General features: G+C 36.2%; 1 protein-coding gene across 1 annotated transcript in view; it reads left to right on the top strand.

Moving 5' to 3' along the window:
- Positions 1-16254: 16254 nt before the first annotated feature.
- OFCC1 (orofacial cleft 1 candidate 1) overlaps positions 16255-22177 on the top strand; it is a 39873-nt gene continuing 33950 nt past the window's right edge. Inside the window, exons 1-3 of the mRNA XM_027868118.1 lie at positions 16255-16298; positions 19860-19926; positions 20221-20397. Of these exons, the coding sequence (XP_027723919.1) occupies positions 16290-16298; positions 19860-19926; positions 20221-20397 (253 nt within the window). The 5' untranslated portion in view covers positions 16255-16289. The remainder of the gene's footprint in view (positions 16299-19859; positions 19927-20220; positions 20398-22177) is intronic.

Below are 22177 nucleotides of genomic sequence, written 5' to 3' on the forward strand. Positions count from 1 at the left end.
TTTTTGAAAGCCAGTTCAACACAGCTTTTTTTTTAATTCGGCTCCATGAAGCTTCACAAAGAGAATCTGAAGATGCTGGACATGATACGTAATGTGTGATATCATAAAAAAAAAATTAAATTGACTATCTAAATTGAAAGAAATTGAATCTAAACTGGTTGCTGACATTGGACTTATTTCAAAGTCAACTGCGTACAGTTACATTATTGACCAATTAGAGCAAAGGTAAAAATTTTCATCATGTTAGAAAAAAGGATACAAATGACAAGACACTGTTCTGTCAGTTCCAACTTGACGTATTTTAGCAATCTACTGGCATCAAAAAATGAGAAATGGATAAAAGTAAATGCATTGACTTCATTAACTGTCATTTCTTAGAAAAAAAATGGTATAAAAACTGCTTAAATGAGGTGACCAGAGTCCAGAAATTGCCTTAGTCAGCTAACATTTGATTTCACACTGAACAAAGATACATGACAGCCAAAGAAATACTGGTTTCAAGTACATACTCATTAGCAAAACTTTATGGAGGCTGATAGAGTGAGTTCATGCTCTTCCAGAGAAGGCTTTCACATTACCATTGCAGGCAAATCTCTTTTGATCTCTAAGAAGTTCCACCCCATTTTGTGAGTCCTTAACACCAGCATTGATGACTGGCAGGAAATAGCTTTTTGCCCTCACAGCCATCAAGATGTGCCCATGTAGTACTGAGTAAAGCAGAAACTGACCTCAATAAGAGGGTTGGTGAGCTTTCTGAGGATGAAGTGGAGTGTGTGATCACTCTCATACAGAATTCTTGGCAATATAAGATTCCAGCCTGGTTCCTTAGAAGACAAAATGTTGTAAAGGATGAAAAATACAGATAGCTTCTGGCCGACAGTATGGACAATAAGCTACCTGAAAATGTGGACTGGCTGAAGAAAAATCTGGTGTATCAAAGGCTTTAACACCTACGGGGTAACTGGGTTGAGGGTACTAAGACAACATAAGGGCAAGGTCCCACTTCAGGTATATCCAAGAAGAAGTAAAAGTTTCTACTGGCCTTATCTGTTAATAAATAGTTTATATATATAAAAAAAAAAAACGAATCCATGATGTGTCATGATTTTTTTTTGGCAAAACAGTAGAAAATAGTGGAAGGCAATGATCCTACAGGAAGCTTTGACATGATATCAACTAATATAGATAATCTTGAGAACACTGATAGAATATTCTTGAAGAAGGTAGATAAATAGATGTGAAAGATACACTGCATATATGCTGGCATTTCAGTTGCATTTCTTTATAGTCATTAACCTAAAAAAAAAAGTAACCAAGAAGTTTTCAACATCTATTAACTCATATACTGAATTTTTTTATCTCTATAAAATTTTTATAAGAATGATCTGTATTGAGGGTATTACTAATGAAAATATGAGAAAGGAGTCCGCATCCTTCATAGACATAACATGTTTGCTCTTCTCATGGAGGATGTCTTGTGCGATGTTCATATGGAAGAGGTTCCCTTGGTAAGGTTCACAAAATGTTCCTATTTTCAGATACAACCCTGTTCACTGCATCAAGTCTTAGAACACTGCCAGGATTTCTTTTAAAGAGATCCATTGTCAATCAAAAGACCTTTCCCTAATAATCCACATAAAAAAATTATTCCAGGTAGGTGAAGAATATATCTTCTTTTTGACTTATCACATTACTTACCCTTAAGTTGGTGCATCAGTACATATAGATAGACTCTATAACTCTTCCTGTAACTCCATGGTGCCTGCCTCTCTATTCTAGTTTTTACATTAAAAATGAGCTTTATTCCAGAATTGGCCAAGATAAGGGGTGTGGTCTGAATCATACTTAAGAAATTGCAGCGACAAATTTCAGTCATTACAAGGTATTCCCTGCTTCCAAAACCTATCCATTTAACAATGTTTCCTTCAATAATGCCATATGATCATAAATTATGAAAGATCACGATATGAAAAGAATGAAAATTTCAAGGAACCCCAAAATCAATGAAAATAAGTATAGTCTACCTTGTCCTTAAATGTAGAAGATACTATCAAAAAGATGTTTGACCAGAAAATTATTGGAGTTGGTCATGTAGTGAGAACAAGAGATTCAGATGGCTAAATTAACCATTTCACTGGTATCTTTGTGGTATTTAAAGATCCATATAAAGACCTCCAGTGCAATAGGTAAGTGTTTTATGGAGGAATTGTGGGAGCATATGGAAAAAAAACTATATAGAATAAGAAATTCAAGAATCCTAGAATGCTAGTGTTAAAATGGACCTCATAGTCTAGTTAACCAACCTTTACTAGAATAAGTATCCTTTCACCTAGAAAATAGTCAGATTTTCTTTGAAGACTTCTAGTGAGGAAATTACTTAGATCAGAGATTCCCAAACTTGTTTGGCCTACCGCCCCTTTAAAAAAAAATTACTCAGCACCCTCCTGGAAATCTGCTTTCTTTATCCCTTTAATGTTTTTTTGAAAATTTGTGTCATTTCAAAAAATATAAAATATATATATTTTTAAAAGACACATCTTAAATTTAATAATTTATTATAAATTTGTGGGGTTTTTCTTGCATTGAAATTTTGATGATGCAATATTGCATCATGTAACCATGTAGTATCATATTGTAAACAAGTCATTACATGCACGTATTCCTGCCAATGCATACTGGGCTTCCCGACAATGCATGACATGATTGCCTGCCAACACTTGCTTTTTAAGACCTGTTGTTGGACTTGACCAATGATTGGTTATAACTTGCTTTTTGTGTGTTTATTTGGAAAATAATGTAATCACTGCTCCTTTAACTCTGTTACACAATGGATGAAACGTGTATGAATGATTTTTCAAAAGTTTCTTCTCTTCTTTCCTTACACTCCCACTGCTCTCTCATAGTCATTAGTTTCCGTTTATTCAATTCTAATTTTTAACATATTGTTTTTTTCTGTTAGATTTTGTACTTTCTTCTCCAATTGGTCAATTGTATCTTTAAGGGATTTATTTTCTTCATTGTACTTTTTTTCCAATTGGCCAATTGTACTTTTAAAGGACTCCTTTTTTTTTCATTTTTTTATTCAACTCCCCACAATTGCACCTGAAGCTACTACTGCCCCACCTAGATCATTCCAGTGACCCTGAGGGGGTGGCATCACCCTCTTTGGGAATATTTGGTAGATGATTTCTAAGTACTTCTACCTCTAAATCTATTATGCTAAGAACATAGAGGGGAGGAATATGTATTGACTTCTGGAAGTGGAGGAACTGCATTCAGATCTTGCCTCTGATTATTTTTACCTGTCTGACTTTGGTTAAGTCACATAATATTCCTACACTTCAATTTCATCATCTGTGAAAGGAAGATTTTGGACTAGATGGCCTCTGATGGACCTTCTAGAGCTATTTATGACAGCAAGTTGTTCTTGCTAGCAAGACAATTTATTAGCACTCTGTTCTTGTCATTTAGGCAAACTATGCTTCTTGGTAACCCCCAACCATTATTCTTGGACTTTCCCTTTGGGGACAAGCATAACAAGTCTCAGAACCCGCTTAGCTCAACCTATATCGAGGGGAAAATCCCCTTTATTTTATAGCATGGGGATTTGGCCTTTGCTTGATGACATGAAGTGAAGAGGAAACCATTATGAAGCAACCTATTCTACTTTGATATAGACATAATTATTAGGGAGTTTTTCCTTATTTTAAGCCAAAATTTACCTCTTTGCAACTCCCACTCATTGTCTCTAGTTTTGTGCTCTGAGGCTAAGCAAGAAAAATCTTACCCTTTTTCCATTTGTCAGGCTTTCAAATATTTGAGTATAGCTATCATATTCCTCTTAAATCTTCTCTGGGTTAAATAACACCAAATTTCTTCTATGACCTCAAAGCCTTTGTCATCCTGGTTGGCTGCTTCTGGACACCTTGTAGCTTATCAATGTCTTTCTTTAAATACGATGGTCAGAACTAAATATAATATTTCAAATGTGATAAAAAACAAAAACAAAAACAAAACTTCAGTAGGACTATCAGTTCCCAACTCCTGCATGCTATGCCTCTCTCACTTAGTTTCCTTGGTTTATGCTGAGTTCGGAGTCAGGAAAATCTGAGTTCAAATCTGAACTTGGACACTTACTAGCTCTGTTACCATGGGAAAGTCACTTAAATCTCTCTTTGCCTCAGTTCCTTCAATTGTAAAATGGGGTTAATATAGTACCTATCTCCCAGGATGATTGTGAAGATGAAATGAGAAAATATTTGTAAAGAGCCTAACATAGTGCCTGGCACATAGTAGGCATTAACAAATTCTTCCTTCCTTCTTTCCTTCCTTTCTTCATCCTTCCTTCCTTTCCTCCCTCCATAATACAATATTTATTCTCTCACAGCCCACTACCCCCTCCCGACTGCTGTTTAGTGATACCTTTCCTATTTTGTACTTATGAATTTGATTTTTGAGCCCCTAATTTTTTATAATTATCTCAATTAAATTTCATCTTTTTTGTTTTGACCCAATGATCTAGCCTTCTAGGTTCTTGGGTGTGGCCTTTTGACTGAGTCCAAGTTTTCAGAGCAAATTCTTTTATTAAGGGGATTTGTTCTGTGAAGTTTGGATTCAGTCAAAGGGCTGCACTTGGGGACCTAGAGGGCCACATGTGGCCTCAAGGCCAGGGGCTCCCCCCCACCCCACAACTAGCTTGTCAAGATTTCTTTGAATCCTGGTTGTCAGTCAGTATTTTAGCAATTCTTCCCAAATTTGGTAAGCGTGCTTTTTCTGCCTTTGTCCAAGTTATTGACAAAAGTGTTTTAAATTCCGAATCTGATTGAATATATTATTTATACCTAATACTTGTAATTTGTACCAAAGGAGGCAATTTCCACAGTAATAAGATCATAGATCCATAGAAATTTCAAAGTACACAAACCCAAGAGAGGATTAATAACATTTGTAAGTTCAAAGGATCATTTTTTTTATGTTACCAGAATATTTCTGCTGTGCTTTAAACTCCCTGCTCCCTTGATTTAAGTAATTTAAATTTAATTGCCCAAGCACTTCTTAATCAAACATTCAACAAGCATTTGTTCAATGGCTACTATGTGCCAGGCACTGGCTAGGAGCTGGAGATGCAAGTCCAATAACCTCTGACCTCAAGGAGTTTATAGTCTGTTGCACATACAATACAGAAACAGATAAGTAAATAGAAGATCACATGTGATGAATGGGGCCTTATAGATCAGTTAGGTGGATAAACTGTCACCCAGTTTAACTCATTTAGTCTCAATCAAATGGGAAGTAGGCAGCAGACCCAGTATTTGAACCTATGCCCTCTGGCACCAAATTCAATTCTCTTCCAATTACCCTCCACTGTTATTAATAATTAAAATTGTTTTTAGAAATGCTGACAAATTTGGCCCATTTTTCACATTTGTGGTTGTTCTTCCCATGTCCTAGACAAATGCAAATGGATTTATCAACCTGGCTTAGTTGGTAGTTGGGCAAGAGAACTAACCAGAAGAAGGATTAGTCAAGACTGATCAAACACCTGAGCTGAGCCTTGAAGGAAGTTTAGGGTTCTAAGATCTAAGGAGGAATAGGGGGTATTTTTCCAACATGAGGGATAGTGCACATATATGGAGGTGGGAGAATGAAAGGCAAATTCATGGTGCAGTAAAGGAGTCAAATCATCTGGAGCTATAACCTTGAGAGGGAATAGTATGACAGAAGTCCAGGAAGGTAGGCTGATGCCAAGTTGGGAAGGGCTTTAACTGACCTTCAGAGTTCCACAGAGGATGAATATTTTCAGTTCATTGTATTTAGAGAAAGTCTGTTAAATCACTAACTTAACAGAGGTGGTGAATCAGCCTTTATGATGGCCTTGGCTAATTCGTTCATTAAATCTGCTATTTCTGACAGGCTAAAAAATAGTTAATCTTTAAATTCATTATGTGTTTCACTCTTTCTGGGCCTTTTGTTAGAAATAGGCCTTATGTGCTGTGGTCTATTTTCTTTAGGGTCTGTAGACCTTAATTTAGCAAAGAAATCAATTTTCTGACTGGATCCATGCTTTTGCTACGCCCCACATAAGTGGTATTTATGTTTAAATGCTAAAATACTGACTGACAACCAGGATTCAAAGAAATCTTGACAAGCTAGTTGTGGGGTGGGGGGGAGCCCCTGGCCTTGAGGCCACATGTGGCCCTCTAGGTCCCCAAGTGCAGCCCTTTGACTGAATCCAAACTTCACAGAACAAATCCCCTTAATAAAAGAATTTGCTCTGAAAACTTGGACTCAGTCAAAAGGCCACACCCAAGAACCTAGAAGGCTAGATCATTGGGTCAAAACAAAAAAGATGAAATTTAATTGAGATAATTATAAAAAATTAGGGGCTCAAAAATCAAATTCATAAATAAATACATAAATGGTAGGATTTCTTTCTGCCACTAGGTTATTAATCACAGACATATTCTATTCATTGCTCAATGACAAGTTCTACTCACATCATGTTCATTTCTGCCTTCATAGCTTTCCTTACACTTTCTTTGCCACTTAGACCAATTCCCCCACTATACTATACTGAGTTGGATCCTAGGTCAACTCAACTTTTACCTCCTCCAGGAAGCTTTCCATGAATACAGCCTGAAGTATTTCTAGTTTTTATGCTATTCCTTTCAGCAGGTTGTCACATATGGCATTGTATTGCTATTCAACTGTTTCAAGTTTAACATGTCTACAGAATATCCAGTTCAAGAGGCATAAGAGGCAGTTGGATATATGAAACTAGAGTTAAGAAAAGGGATTAGTAGCAGATAAAGAGATTTGTGAATTATCTGCATAGAGATGATAAGTAAAAACATGGAAGCAAATGAGATCACAGAGCGAAATTCTATAGAGGGAGAAGAGAAGAAGGCCCAGGAGAGAGCCTTGGTCTCCCAGTGCCATGATTAGCTTTCTGTTTAAAATATAACACTTTTTGAGGAACAGAGCTATACCTTATAATTTTTTGGCAACTTCACTCCCCAATAAGACAAAGTGCTTTATTGATTGTCCAAACTAGGATTCATCAAACTACAAATTGGGCTCTGGCCTGTTTTTGTTCCCTGCGAGCTAAGAACAGTGTTTACATTTTTAAATACAATAAAACTTTATTTAAAAATGTAAAAGAAGAAAAACATTCTTAGCTTGCTGGCCATATAAAAACAGGTGGCAGTCAGATTTGGCCCTTGACTTGTGGTTGCTAAGTCCTCAACTAGACTTAAGAAAGTGATAGAAAAAATGTTAATAATGTAGGTTAAACTTACAAGTGTGCATGTGTGTGTGTGCATGCATGTGTGTGTGTGTGTGTGTGTGTGTATGTGTGTATGTGTATACATTTCTCTTTTCAGAGAGTTGGTTCTTCAACATTTCCTAGCACTCTGCTTTACACATATATGTATATATACACACATACACACATGTGTGTTTGTGTACACACAGGTTTATATGCATGTTTGTGGTATAAGGTACTTATACATACATATCTAGATATCTAGACATGCATATACATGCATACATACACAACCAGGTGGTGTAGTGGATACAACCCTGGATTCAGAGTCTGTAAGAAATGACTTATAATCCTGCTTCAGGCAACAGTATTAGCTGTCTAATTTTGGGCATCACTTAACCACTCTCTCAGCTGCAATTGTCTCATCTGTAGAATGGTTGTAACAGAACCTACCTCATAGTATACATAAAGTGCTTTGCAAACCTTAAAGTACTATCTAAGCATTAGCTATTATAGATATGTGTCTTTATATACATACTTATGTGTTTCTGTATTAGGTGTTACATATATATATTTATACACATAGATGTATGTGACTGTACTCCCTTTTTACTGAATCAATCTGTAAATTAATTTTATCTATAGAAGCTTGTAGTTTCTCTGTTCTTTCTTGGTCTAGTAACTAAGAAAGACATGAAAATGCTCTTGAGTTTTTCCAAAAGCAATTGGTGAGGTAGCAGCTTAACTAAATGTAATTCAGTTTATCATTTGTCCAGTTTTTAATCTGTGTATGATGTGTGTGTGTGCATGTGTGTAATATGTGTCTGTCCACATGGATTTTCTGAAAGTGGTTAAAGGGAAGCAATGATAATACATGTCTCTGGAATCTGTCCCTCCACTCTCTTTTTTTCTCACTATTGTGCTTGACTTCATTGGATTCCACTGAAACTGCTCTAGCTATCAAAGCTCTCCTACTTCACAAATCTGATGACCTTTTTCTCAATTCTCATCTTTCTTGATCTCTCTGCAGCCTTTGATACTTGTCAATCTTCTTCTTGGTACTCTATTGTCTCTAATTTTTTGTGACACTTTTCTCTGCTGGTTTTTCTTCTATCTGACTGATAGCTCCTCAGTCTCCTTTGCTGGGTCTTTATCTAGATCATTCCAGCTAATCATGGGACTGGGAGACCAAGGCTCTCTCCTGGGGCTTCTTCTCTTCTCCCTCTACAGAATTTCACTCTGTGATCTCATTTGCTTCCACGTTTTTACTTATCATCTCTATGCAGATAATTCACAAATCTCTTTATTTGCTACTAATCCCTTTTCTTAACTCTAGTTTCATATATCCAGCTGCCTCTTATGCCTCTTGAACTGGAAATTCTGTAGACATCTTAAACTCAACATGTCTAAAACTAAACACATTGTCTTTTCACCAAGGCCTCCTTCTTCCTAATTTCCCTATTACTATTGAGGATACCATCAACCTCCAAGTCACCAAGGCTTGCAACCCAGTTTTTATCCTCAACTCCTCACTCTTAATCACTCTCAATATCCAATTGTTGCCAAGTTCTGTTGATAAAAACATCTCTAGTATCTTCCCTCTTCTCTTTTGTAACACTGCTACACAGTGCTGATGCATATCCTCATCAACTCCCACCTTGACTACTATAGTAACCTAAAATTTAGTTTCCATGTGTCAAGTCTCTCCCATTCCAGTCCATCTTCCACTCAGGGGTCAAAGTGATTTTTCTAAAATGTAGGTCTAACTATATCATTCCTTGCCCCTTTCCCCTCCAACTCAGTAACTTAACTCCAGGATCAAACAAAACATCCACTTTTCGGGTTTTAAAGCCCTTTATAACCTTGCCCTTTCCCTCCTTCACAATATTCTTATACCTTTTTCCTATCCATGTGGTCTGGGATCCAGTTACATTGGCGTCCTTGCTGTCCCCCACACACAGCACTCCAGCTCCCAACTTTGGGCCTTTTCATTGAGTGTTCCACATGCTTGAAATGAAGGCTTTCCCTCCTCATCTTCTTTTCCTGGCTTCCCCAGCTCCCTTGGTTTAAGTCCCTTCCCCAATCTCTCTCAATGCTAGCTCCTTCTCTCTGTTCATTGTATCCATTTGTCCTGTTTATATCTTATTTGTACATAGTTGTTTGCACATTATCTTCCCCATTAGACTGTGAGCTTCTTGAGAGCAAAGTCCTTTTTTTTGTGGGGGGGGGGCTGTTGAGAAGGGAAACAGACTTTCTTTGTCTCCCTAATGCTTAGCACAATGTCTGATATATAGTAAGTGTTTAATATATGGTTTTTGACTTGTTAACTTCTCTCCAAGGAGCACTGTGGTTCCTGCCTTAAGGGCAGCAGAAGGACCATGAGGCTGGCTGTTCTGTTCTGTAATTTCTGAGAAGAGTACTAGCCTAGGATTATATCTATATTACTTCACTCCAAAAAAAAATTTCTGGTCTATGGACTTGATTTTGGTTCAAAAGAAAAAGCTACTTCCCTGGCTGCTATTTCTTAAAGTAGGATGGCTATGCCAAGCTTAGATCTGTAGGTATACCTCATTCCTAGCAAATAAATGCAAGTTAGATAAAAGACTGTTATTGAGAATAGTCCATAAACCAATTTATCTAAGTGAGTAGTAAATAGAAATTGGAGAGGTTATACAGATCAGAATATGCCAGAAAAGATACAAAAGTGAATGTTCTTTTTAGATGGGAGCAGTATGAGATTTCAGTTTAATCAAGACAGAGGCCTAGATCTCATCTAAGAGGAAATTTCCCAAAGTCCAGCTTCCCTACATGTTTATAGCTTCCAAAATCTTTATCTCCCTTTCCACATATCTGGAGTCCCCAAAGGAAAGTCTGGCAAAATACATGTCCTTACCCAAAGGAAGAAAATGTTTCCTCTCCAAAACTCTCAAACCAACTCCCTCTCACATTCTTACATATCACATTACGTTCAGCATTCTCTCCACCAATCTAGAGTCATGCATACCTAGCAAGCAAAACTGCTTCAAGCTTAGACTTGATAACCATCTACTGATTGACTGAATTCTCTTTTAGTGAGTATCGTTATTTGAAGATTTTTTTCTGTAAGTTACTGAAAAATAGTCTCTAAAATACTCTAAAAATAAAAAAAATCATTAACTTTTTTTACATCATATATATTTTCCAATATATTCTTCTTCCCTTACCAAAGTGCTTTCTAACCACAACCAAAATCTTGTCTGACTACATTTTCAAAGTTAGACATAATCACAGAGAATTTCCACTTCCCTAGATTTTCCCTGGGATGGAAATATGGAGAAATCAAATACAACTATTCACAAGCATTGTGAATATTCAAGATATATTAATCTGTGGAAGAAAAGAGAGCCAGAAGGATGTAAAAAAATATTGTATTATTGGTCAGATTTTTGTTTTTTGCTTTTTTGGTGAGGCAATCGGGGTTAAGTGACTTGCCCAGGGTCACACAGCTAGAAAGTGTCATGTGTCTGAGACTGGATTTGAACTCACATCCTCCTGACTCCAAAGCCAGAGCTCGATCCACTTCACCACCTAGCTGCCCCTTATTGGTCAGATTTTTTTTATGCCTTTTCTACACAACTCTACACCCAATCATGGCTTGTTATTATAGGTGATATTTATTTAAAGCTAATAGTCTCTATCCTATGCTACCAAGTTAGCTAGTAACCCAAAGGAAAGTACTTCATTTGAGATTATGTGAGAACTCACTCAATTTTAAAAATTAATTAATTAATTAATTAATTAATTTTTAGTTTTCAACATTCACTTTTATAAGATTTTGAATTGTAAATTCCACCCCCTCTTTGACACTTACTAGCTGTGTGACCCTGGGCAAGTCACTTAACCTCAATCGCCTAAAAATAAAAAAAATAAATTCCACCCCCTCCTCCCTCCACTAGTCCCTCTTCAACACAGCATGCAATCTGATATAGGCTATACATGTATGATCATATTAAACATATTTCCATTTTAGTCATGTTGTGAAAGAAGAATCAGAACTAAAGGGAAAAAAAACATAGAACTCACTCAATTTTGTTTATCATGAAAACTTCCACTCATTTTCCAGCCTTCTTGAATGCATGAATTTTATTTGTAGAAGAAGTGACCATTCTGGGTATATAATTGGAGCTATCTATATGAGGGAAAATAGATTGTATTCCTCGCTTTCCCCTCCGCCCTCCACCCAGTTCCTTGGGTTCCTTCATACTGAAGCATGGGGAGTGATGAAGAAATGCCATTGGCTATTTAGTTTTGTTCTCCAATCCTTCTATTAAAACCTGGCTACTTATCCTGGAACCAATTTATACCTTTCCCACTCATTGAAATAAATAAAGGGTTTTATGTGAGTAAGTGAACAGATTTACCTTATATTAGAATTTCACAGACCTACTAAGTTTTGCATGATTACTTTCCATTGACTGTGCTAATTTGGAATTATTAACATTGACATTTGTATAAAAAGCTTAGTTTAGTTAATGAAGATCTTGTTTTGCAAAAAAAAAAGAGGCAATATTCTTTGAAAAGATATTCAATATATGAAAGTTTTCTGAGAAGCCCATTCTTTTTTTTATTTTTAGGCAATTGGGGTTAAGTGACTTGCCCAGGGTCACACAGCTAGTAAGTGTCAAGTGTTTGGTCTGAGGCAGGATTTGAACTCAGGTCCTCCTGACTTCGGCACTGGTGCTGTATACACTACACCACCAATCTGCCCCCCAACCCATTCATTTTAAAAGTGACAGTTTACTCTTGCAGCTGTATCAGATTAGGAGTCTACAAGGTGAATATATGGAGAAAATGGTATGAGCAAACTTTATATATTACAGTGTAATGGATTGCTGATATGCACTGTCAAATCTAGCTCTACACTGAGGGGATAGGAGACAAAGCCATAATGGATCAATATATAATAGATTTCTACCCGATTTTGAGATCACTCTTCAGATATTGTGACATGGAGAGAAAATAAGTGGTTAGATTCAACTTCCTGCTAATAGTCTAGCATCTATTCATTTTAATGGAACACATTTTACTATAATTTTCTATCAAAATTCCACACCTCTTTCCTTTCCTTTACTCTATCATCTCAAGTATTATTTTTTTTTAAAAATAAAAGATAGGTCCAACAATTTTTATTTTTTCCATTTTAGTTTTTAGCTGAGACAATACAAATCTATAGAAGGGTTTATTTTAGATATGACTGATGTGGATAGAAACCATTCTATATGTCATTTACAATGTACCCCGCTTGTAGTATATAGTTCCTTTGGTTCTAAGCTTTTGGAATATTTTAACAGCTATTTTCAGAAGTACATATTTCAAGAATTTAAAAAAAACTTGAATTTTTACAGCATCTAAGTAACGTTGGCAGTATTGTTCATTATTCATTTTTTTGTTTGTTTCTATTTATTCCTAACTCACCTCACTCCCTCTCATCCTCCTTCCACCCCTATACACATATACTTTCTGGTCTGTTTTTTAAAATCACTGTACTCATGTAAAATTTAGTCATGAAATGATTGATATCATGCATTTATTGAGTGGTAAATCCCATATTGGTTTAGTTTATGTACAAGTCAAAATAAATTTTAGCGTTTGTTTGGACATATTATGCCATGTTGACTGGGTAATGCTGTCTCAGGACATTCTCCTGTTTGCTACTTCTATGTGTGCACTTAACATTGACTTAAATCAGAAGTTTTCTTTTGGAAGGATTGTAGAAGTAAAGCCCAATGGAAATCTTACAATTTTATGACAAGTCATGACTCTTAATGTCAAGGTCTCTTTTTTCCTTCATGATAAATATATCATCACTTGCTCTTCGTTGTTACTTTAAGATGATTTGACAGGATCACCTTAATGGATAAGAGAGAATTGAGGTTATCCACCAAGAGTCCAGAGCTGTTCCCTAAAGAATACCCATTGTACCACATTTTGTATATGTGCAATAGATCTTGACTTACTTGGAAGCTGATGGGGGAAAGAAAAAGTGCCAATTCCTGTTTGTTTTACTGCCTGGTTTTCTCAGGACTATTGAGGGGCTGTGTGAGCAGCTGTCTGCAACCAGAAACCGCTTAGTACATATTTGGGTTGGGACAATTTTAGTCAAGTTTACATGGCATTTTATTTTTCTTTCTTAGGTGGACTTAATTTAAATCTTCTTTAAATCTAAAAGCAAGGAGCCAGGGGTATAGATATGAAGGGAAGATAAATATAGTACTGACCAACTTTTTTTGAAAGCAATCTTATAGTCTTTGTTTTTCATAATATTATTCATAAAGAGGCTGTTCAGAAGTGAGCAGAAATGTAGCCTCCTTTGTAGTATTGACAAGTAAAGGGGATGATTAACGAGTATAGCAGACAATGTAGTAGTAGAAGAGGGTCTATAGAAGTTAAACAAAAGTGCCTTCAGAATTTTAGAGAATTCCCAGGATCCATAGTAGGACCTCACAGTGCCTGTCTACTGTTTCTATTTTTGATTAGATTTATAAACACAGCACCACATATTTTCATGTGGCTTATAGCCCAGGGGCAGAATGAGATTGACTGCACTGAAACTGTGAGGCTTGTGAGTTTCAGGCAAGGGATAGAGTGGAATAAGTAGTGTAATTGTTTTTGTGGAGTGACCGTGGGACCTCCTCAGTTCTGAATTACACATGGTTCAACCCTTTGACCTAACCAACCTCGGCAGGGCCTGGTGGAGCCCCTGAAGCTGTGCTGAAAGGTCCTATCACTGACATGTTGGAACATTATCTGTCATGCAAGATGTGTGCCAACAGCCATATTAAACTCCATTAATTACTAGTGAGACCACAGCTTCGACCACCTCAACTTCATTTAACCCATCATTGGTACTCTTGATTGTTTCAACAGGAAGTGCCAGTGTGAGCGATTTAGGGGCTTCTCATGCATCAGCAGTGTTTTACTTCACTGATTGCCCTTTGGGGTTTGTTTTAATTTGCATTGCCCTTAGCTGCAGTCCTAAAAACTTGTGGTCCTGGCAAGTTATTGAGAGAGTTGTTTTTTTGTTTTTGTTTCTTTTTAAAAGGGAAAGATCAGGAAAATATTATAAATCAGAATGAGTTTTTACTCCAGTTCAGCTAGATCCTTTATCTTACTGGCATGGGGATTTAAATTTTTGCCATTGTTTATCAGTATTTAGTATTTATTCCTTAAGGAAAAGAAACGAAAAAGAAAGGAAGGGTACAGCGCCCCTCTACAGAGTGTTAGTGAGCATCAGAGCCACTGTGGCAGTCATAGACAATTTATTCATGACTCATATGAAGGTAAATGGGATATGTTTGATTTTTTTTATAACTTCTGGAGGCATTAGTTTAAACTTCACTTTAAATGTACTTCATTAAGAATTTGTTTAAAGGCCATCTACCCACCCTTTTAGTCCACATTCAGTTATTTCCTTCTGTTCCAAAGTCTTGAGTCTGTTTTCTGAAATGCAAATAATTCAAATAAATTCTTTTTGCCTTTCCCTATGGGAAACTTTCACAAGGAGAGACTCCCCATAAATAAGATTGCACTTGGAGGGCTTGGAAATGATTTGGGGTATTTGTTTTCCTTTTTCATCTGTGGCATTTCATAACTTATTTTAATTCACTTCTTGGCTACATTGTATCATTAAGAGATCCTTGGAGCAATTCAATCATTTAAATTTCGCATAATTTAATTCTGTTCTTAGATTCATCTTCTAATGCCTATCTAAAAGAAATGTGTACTTAATTACTTTTTAGGTTGCTATCAAGTCAATTACAATGCCCCTCCTCCAACCCAAACAACACTTTTCTCTCCCATCCCCACTGCACCCCCCAACCCCCTTGAAAAGTCAGCTATAACACAACTGTGCAACCCAACTGCATTCGACCCTACCAAGTGTCACTCTCATTAGCAGGAAGGGTTTGCTCTCCACATAATCTACCATGGAATGCTTAAAGCAGACAGGTGCAAATTACAAGCTGTTTCATTTTGGCTGTTATCCCTTAAATAGTCAAAGTAATAGACTGGGAGAACAGAAAAGGATCCCACTTCAGCTGCATAAATGAAAGTCTTAACAGGGACATACCAGCTGGTTAGGAGAATTAAATGTGGTGAATACCAAATAATACTTTTATGCCATTTGAGAAGGAAAAAAATAGTCACCGTGAGATTTTACTTTCCATAGGATATTTTGCCCATTCAAATCCAGACTCTCCATTATGTTTACTGCAAATGCCTTTCTTGCTGGAGTGGATGAGGACAGAAGCCAGAATACCTGTCTCTGTTTACTCTCATTATGCTCCTTAGAACATTTCAGGCACTATTAGTTTTCTTGGACCCAGACCAGACTGATAATATTTCTAACTTTTCTTTTGGCTATATTCAAGCCAAGCCCCCAAAGAGGAAAACTTTGCCACCACCATCACCACCACCACACACAGACAAACCCATCTACACAAAATGCCTCACAAAGCAAAGAAAGCATGGGCAGACAAGTCTGCCGAGCTAGTTTGCTGATGTTGGGAATAGTTGTTTCCATTAGGAGCACCTAATGTAATTTCATGGAAGAGACATGCCACTCCAGGATATGTATGAATCTGAGGTATGCCTTCCCTAAAAGGGACTTAAATTATGTCTTTCCGAAGTTGCTCTTCTTTTTGACTTCCTGCTTGCACGGGGACTGCTGTCTGGAAGCGGTAACTTTAATTTTAATTCTATAGCGGCTGATGAGCTCTATCTGTGTGATCTCTGGGAGCAGATAAGGGTAAGGAGACAGCTCAGAGCAGAGCTTGTTTACAGCTGGGCAGAGCAAAACAGCTAGACACAAATGTGGGCTGACGGTTTCATGAAGCACAATTGGTTGATCACAGATTCAATCTGACTGCCCTGAACTGAGCGATGATCCGTACAGTATGCAAAATTCACTTTCTTGCTGGTCTATGCCCACCAGCCTTGCAGCAGCGTTCCCAGAGCCCTTCAGCCCGGACTTTGAGTGGATCCAGAGATGAACTCGGTATTGTTGTGCCCAATTCCTTCTGACAACAATCACATTCTTTTAAAAAAAACTTCATCGGTTTGGGTTGTCACTGGTTATAAATGAGGTTTGTGTGTGTGAGTGTGTGTGGTTTATGCTTGCTGTTCTCCCATAGATTTTATTTCTAGGTGGAAGAGTCAGAATCAGAAAAGGTTTGTTGCTTTTTAAATGGCAAGGAAGCAAGACATATCACTGAAAAGTCAAAACATTGTTAACATTTTGGGAAAACTTGTTCTCCACTGCCTTTGTAGCAATAGTTATCAACTGTCTTCTTCCATCTACTACATAATGCTCACATTAACAAGAGAGAATGGCAAAAAGGACCTTTTTTTTCCCTTCAATATTAAGTTTCTCAAAAGGAGAGGAAGCACTAGGAGAAGCAGCATATCACTTGAAATAAACCAGGGCCACATTTTATCAGCTGTGGCTTATTCACAGTAAATTTGTTGAAGATTTTTGACATTTATTATTATTATCATTGTTATTGTTGTTTTACTTGCTTATCTTTTTCAATAGAGTTCAGATAGAAATAGCTCTAGGACAAAGCACTATATTAGCCTTATTCCTATACATTTAATGTTCTGTGAACTATAGTACAAGTGGATAAAATTAGTTTTTTGTAATTGAATTAAAATATTGGGATATATAAGCTCATCTTCCCATAGGCTCATTGAAATCATCCTCAAGACAATTCCAATAGCAGATAGCATGATATGAAATTCAATTTCTTCCCACATGATTTTGATTTCTTTGGCTGCTCTCTATATTTTGAAGGCTTCTCATCCCAAGTAGTTTGGAGATTATTGTTATATCATTCTTCTCATCTTTTTGATGGGAGTCAGACCTGAAACATCACTACCTTGCTATCATTTCTTTATATTCAATATTCTACAGACTATTTGTGCAAGTGGATAAAATAATTATTTTGTTATTGATGATGATGATGATGATAGTGATGATGGTGATAATGGAAAGTGGATGGGTATGGTTGATACTAAAACATAAGTTTGGAAGAATAAAGCAGATAGTGACCAGAAGCTTTTTCCTTAATTGTAGTGTTTAGTTTAGATATCATAGATTCATGTGAACTTATTAAAGAACAATTACTTTAGACATAAATTTGCATAAATACATGAACTTAACTACTGGTGACTAATGAGGAAATGCATATAAAATGTAAGTGAGGATAATGTTGTTCCGGAATTCTAAGAAGTGAAAACTTCATCAGGAAAGAGAAAACTAAAATGAGAAGGGAGACACAATGCAATTTACACTGTTTAAAGGTACCCATGTGTAAGGGAGAGAAAAGAGTGAGGAAATTGGCAAAAGGGTAGGAGTGGGAAATAGCTCTCAATTTCTTATGAAGCAAAAAGCAATAGAACTTGTACCTAGGCCACAAATAAAAATTGCACCATTATCTTGTTGTCCTTCAGAAGAATCTATCTCTGAAAACCACATATTGCTTTCATTGTAAATATGTGAACTTATAAAAACATCTGGGAGACCCTCATTGCACCAGTGGACTAATGTCTAATTTCCTTTGAAGTTCTTTACAAGGAAGTGTTGTCTATTAATGAGTTACATCAAGCTATTTTTAAACATATATCAGAAGCTGAAAAGAGAAAAAGTGCCAAGCTACTAAGCCATGTGAGGAAATCAAATACCAGCTGTTACCTCAGTTGAAGAGTTGGAAAACACAATCAGACTTCATCTACTACTTTGTAAAATGTAGGAACAGTTGATGAAGTTGTAAAGTATGGCTTGGAAAATTTCACAACCATAGGCCTCAATGAATACAGTCTGCTTTTTTTTTTAATCTTGAAAATTGAAGGAACTGGTGAATTGTCATGCTGGCATTTCTTTCCAATTCCTGCTTATGGCATATATTTACTAAGCTAGGATATGTAATTCTATGGTGTGATGTCTTTTGGAGCATGCTGCAAACTGTTGAAGAATCACTTAGATTTTATAAAAGCTTTTACACCTTACACATTGGGACATCAAACAGAGTAGTTTCTCAGCTCAATTATGTATTTCAAAATTAAACATCAGAATTGTTTCACTAAATAAAACTTTTAAGCATAATTTCTAAATATTGAACTTTGCCCCCAATGGTTTGATATATTCATTCTCTTTTAAAGAAAATCTCTGAAATTTATCTGAATTTCTCTTAATTTTGGACAATTTTAGGCTATCTTTTTTAAAAAATGAAAAATATTTTACTATTTTTTCATTCAGGTTTAATTTTATTCAATTAGTAATTTATCATTTCTAATAATTTTAATGGTATTAAATTGTCTTTATTGTACATGGAATGTTACTTGTTCTTTCTGTAATATTGTTAATCAAAAAGTTCTAAGGAAAATAGACCTAATTAGTCTAACTACTTACATAATAGATTCATTAGTTCAGTCTTAAGTATATCCTTTAGAAATGAATGTAATTGAAAGAAAGATACATTTTTTCTAAAAAGTTGGTAATTAATTGAGAACTTTTGAATGCAAAATGAATTATTAGAAGTTTTGGTAGCTCTATTAAAAGATTTGCTCTACACATTAAAATATTTTCTTTTTATATCAAAGTATAGATAAAATCATTTTTCCAGCTATTTATAATTATGTTTTGAACTTTCATCAAATCAATGACATAACCTAAAATGGATCCATCTTTTGCATACTGGTGACTACTTTGCAGGAGCATGAATTGTGTGTCTTTTTTTCCTTCTCTCTCCTGGTGCCTTGTGTTATCATAAGAATTATTACTCATATTGAATTAGAGAGTTTCTACTGCAGATTTTTGAGTTTGACAGTTACCCAGTATCCCATTTGGAATATGTAAGAGTATGAGAACTCTAATAATATTTCTTGCTATTCATTTTCATTTTGACCATTTTTTATGCATTTTAATATTAATGGGTTTTCTATCTATGTAATGAATCCTGGGTTTTGGTGACATGTAATATCTGATTTGGCGTCTCATGAACTCATTGTAATTTCTATTATAGCATGCTCCTTCTAGCACTGTACATTATTTTGTCCTTTCCCTAAACTTGTGGTTGTATATGAAGATATGTGCTTTGCTCTTCAGTAGCTCGGATCACCGTAATAATTTGGTCATAATAAAATCCTGAAGATTATGGAAGAGAGGGTTAAACGTAGAATGATAAAAAGTTTTTGACTTGGCATATCTAGCTCACTCCAAAGAAACAGAACAGTAGCCTAGCTCTGTCTAATACTCCACTTAAATGCAAGTTTTCCAATGCTTTTCATTTGTTAAGGGTTCTTTGCAGTAATTAAAATTGATAAAAAAACCAAGTATTTTACTATGACCTTCATTTGGCATTTATATTAACTTTTCTTATCCCATTTTATTTAATTCTTCCACTGCTGTTGTTCAATTAGTGGTTGACCCCTTTAGGAGAGCTACAAATTAAATGACATTTCAATGCCATCCCATATTTAAAATACTGTGTTAGTTGCGGATCATAAATGATGATCTTCATTCTTTAGCTAATTTATTCATTTAACAATTTCCCTCCAGAAGTTCCAGCAGAAGGCTCTGAAGCAAACTAAGCAGAAGAAATCCAAGTCAGCTGAATTTCTGATGGGTGAGCCTTGCTTGATGAGTTATTGCTCATAATTTGTGTAAGGATTAATTAACTAATTACAGACAAATGGCTGTGGGCGAAATTTTGCTCTTGCTTGTCAGGGTGCAATTTGTAATTATTTTAATCATTTATTCTTTTTTTTAAGAGTTAATTTTAACCTAATTCTGTTTTGGCGACATTTGAGGATGATACACTTGAGTCTTTGAGCAAAGGAATTACTAGAAGGAATTTTCTGCTTGTCATTGGAATATACTTTGGTAAAATATGCTCTTCTGACCTCCTTGTTTTCTACAGCAAAAGAAGATGGAGCAATCACAGAAGGCATCGAAAATCCAGCTTTTAACATCAGCAGTACAGATCTTTCAGCATATCAGACTTCAGAGGAGAAAGTTATTAAATATGACAAGCCAGATAGCACCCTTGCAGCTCACCCACAGAAACTCCGGCTGCAGGCCTGGGCTGAACCAAGAGGTGCGATTTCAATCTTGATTACGCTCACCCTGAGTGACAGTTGCTGTGTTTCTGACCTAACCTGGGCATTCCATAGTTAACATCACACATTCCAACCCAGCTTGCCTGCACATGCTTCTGGGAGGAAGCAAGGGGTGTTGACACACATTGTACCTCAACTTTTTGGGATCTTCAGTTCCCCTAAAAATTGTCCAGGTAAAAATCTTCCTTGTGCAAGTAGTCAGAGGAAGAATCCTTGCCTCATTAAATGGCATCATGTGTTTAAGACTTTGATTTTTCTGAGAGGGGATAGTTACCTTCTCTTGCAACACAGCATTCTAGTGTGAAAAGGATGAAATGGGATTACTGACATTTAAAGGCCCCCTACCCAACCATCCACTTAAGACAAGGTGGCTCCACACCTTTGCCAAGCCTTTGGGAGCCTGCTGCTGTGATATGGCTTAGGCTTCAGAGCAGGGTTCTTAATATTTTTGTGTGTTATGGACTTATTTGGAAGTCTGGGGAAATCCCTTTTCAGCACAGTGGTTTTTTTTTTTGTTTTCTTTTGTTTTGTTTTTAAATGGAAAGAAATGTTAAATTTCATTTAGAGGTTAGTAAAAACAAAGCTACAATTTTTTTCTTCTTTTAAGTTTACACATATTCCTGGATCCCAGGTTATAAGATATCTCAGGATCCCTTGTTTTAGATGGATGGGCTATGATATTATAGAGCTCTTTAATATTTTTATACACATATCCATGGAATCTAGGTGTCAGTTGAGCAAAATGCTAGTAGTTTACATGGGATGGTCCATCTGTTTACATTTCCAGCAAAAAAAAAGTGGGTAAATTAGTATATCTGAAAACGGGGTCAATTAGTTTATAATACCATTGATTCAAAGCTGGAAGGATGCTCAGAGGCCCTTTGATCTTATCCATTCATTTTACATATAAGGAACCAAATCCCAGAGAGGTAAGTGATCTGCCCAACATCATATAGTTAGTAGTTGGCAAAGGTAGGATTTGAACCCAGGTTTGCCTGACTACAAATTCAGCAAGTCTATTAACTATACCATTCTCCTTGGGCAAGGGTAAAATATACCTTAGGTACACTTGATAGAAAAAACCCTGTGATGACTCCTAAAACTTTTCAGGGTGTGGAGAGGTTATCAACTCCTTAGAATATATCTGAACTTTTCACATTTTTACAATTTGCCCTATGGCAAATTCAATTTCAACTTCAGGTATGATTTATTCCAAGTTTCCAAGAAGGAAAGTTTTTTTTTTTTGTATCTGCTAAAGATGCATGTTATTTCAATCATCTGTCTGTCCTCTTGGCCTTATCATTCAGCACTACAAAGTCACTACAGCAAGCACAGAACGAACAAACAGCTTTTTGGGATAGAATTGTCTTTGAAGTAATGAGGCATGAGCTGGTACAGATGTGCTCACTGCTCGTCCTAGTAACCTGGCCTCATTATTACTTCCACCTACTGAATAGCAGGGCATTGTGTGTATGTGTGTGTACAGGCAGGTGTGCACCCACTTGTGTGAGTGTATGCATGCAATTTTGATGTCTGTAGCTCTAGAGAGTTTTTTTTAGTAATCCTGGATTTCAAAAGTCTACAAAAGTCTTGCAAAGTCCAATGAAAGGGTCCTGAGTATGACCATCACTTGTTCTGGGAGGGGCTTGTTGATTCAAGGTAGTAGGAAAGACTAGCTATATCGATCTGTCTGTCTATCTATCTATCTATCTATCTATCTATCTATCTATCTATCTATCTATCTATCTATCTATCTAT

Source organism: Vombatus ursinus, unplaced genomic scaffold (assembly GCF_900497805.2).
Source record: "Vombatus ursinus unplaced genomic scaffold, bare-nosed wombat genome assembly UNPS02000577.1, whole genome shotgun sequence".
NCBI classification, from domain to species: domain Eukaryota; kingdom Metazoa; phylum Chordata; class Mammalia; order Diprotodontia; family Vombatidae; genus Vombatus; species Vombatus ursinus.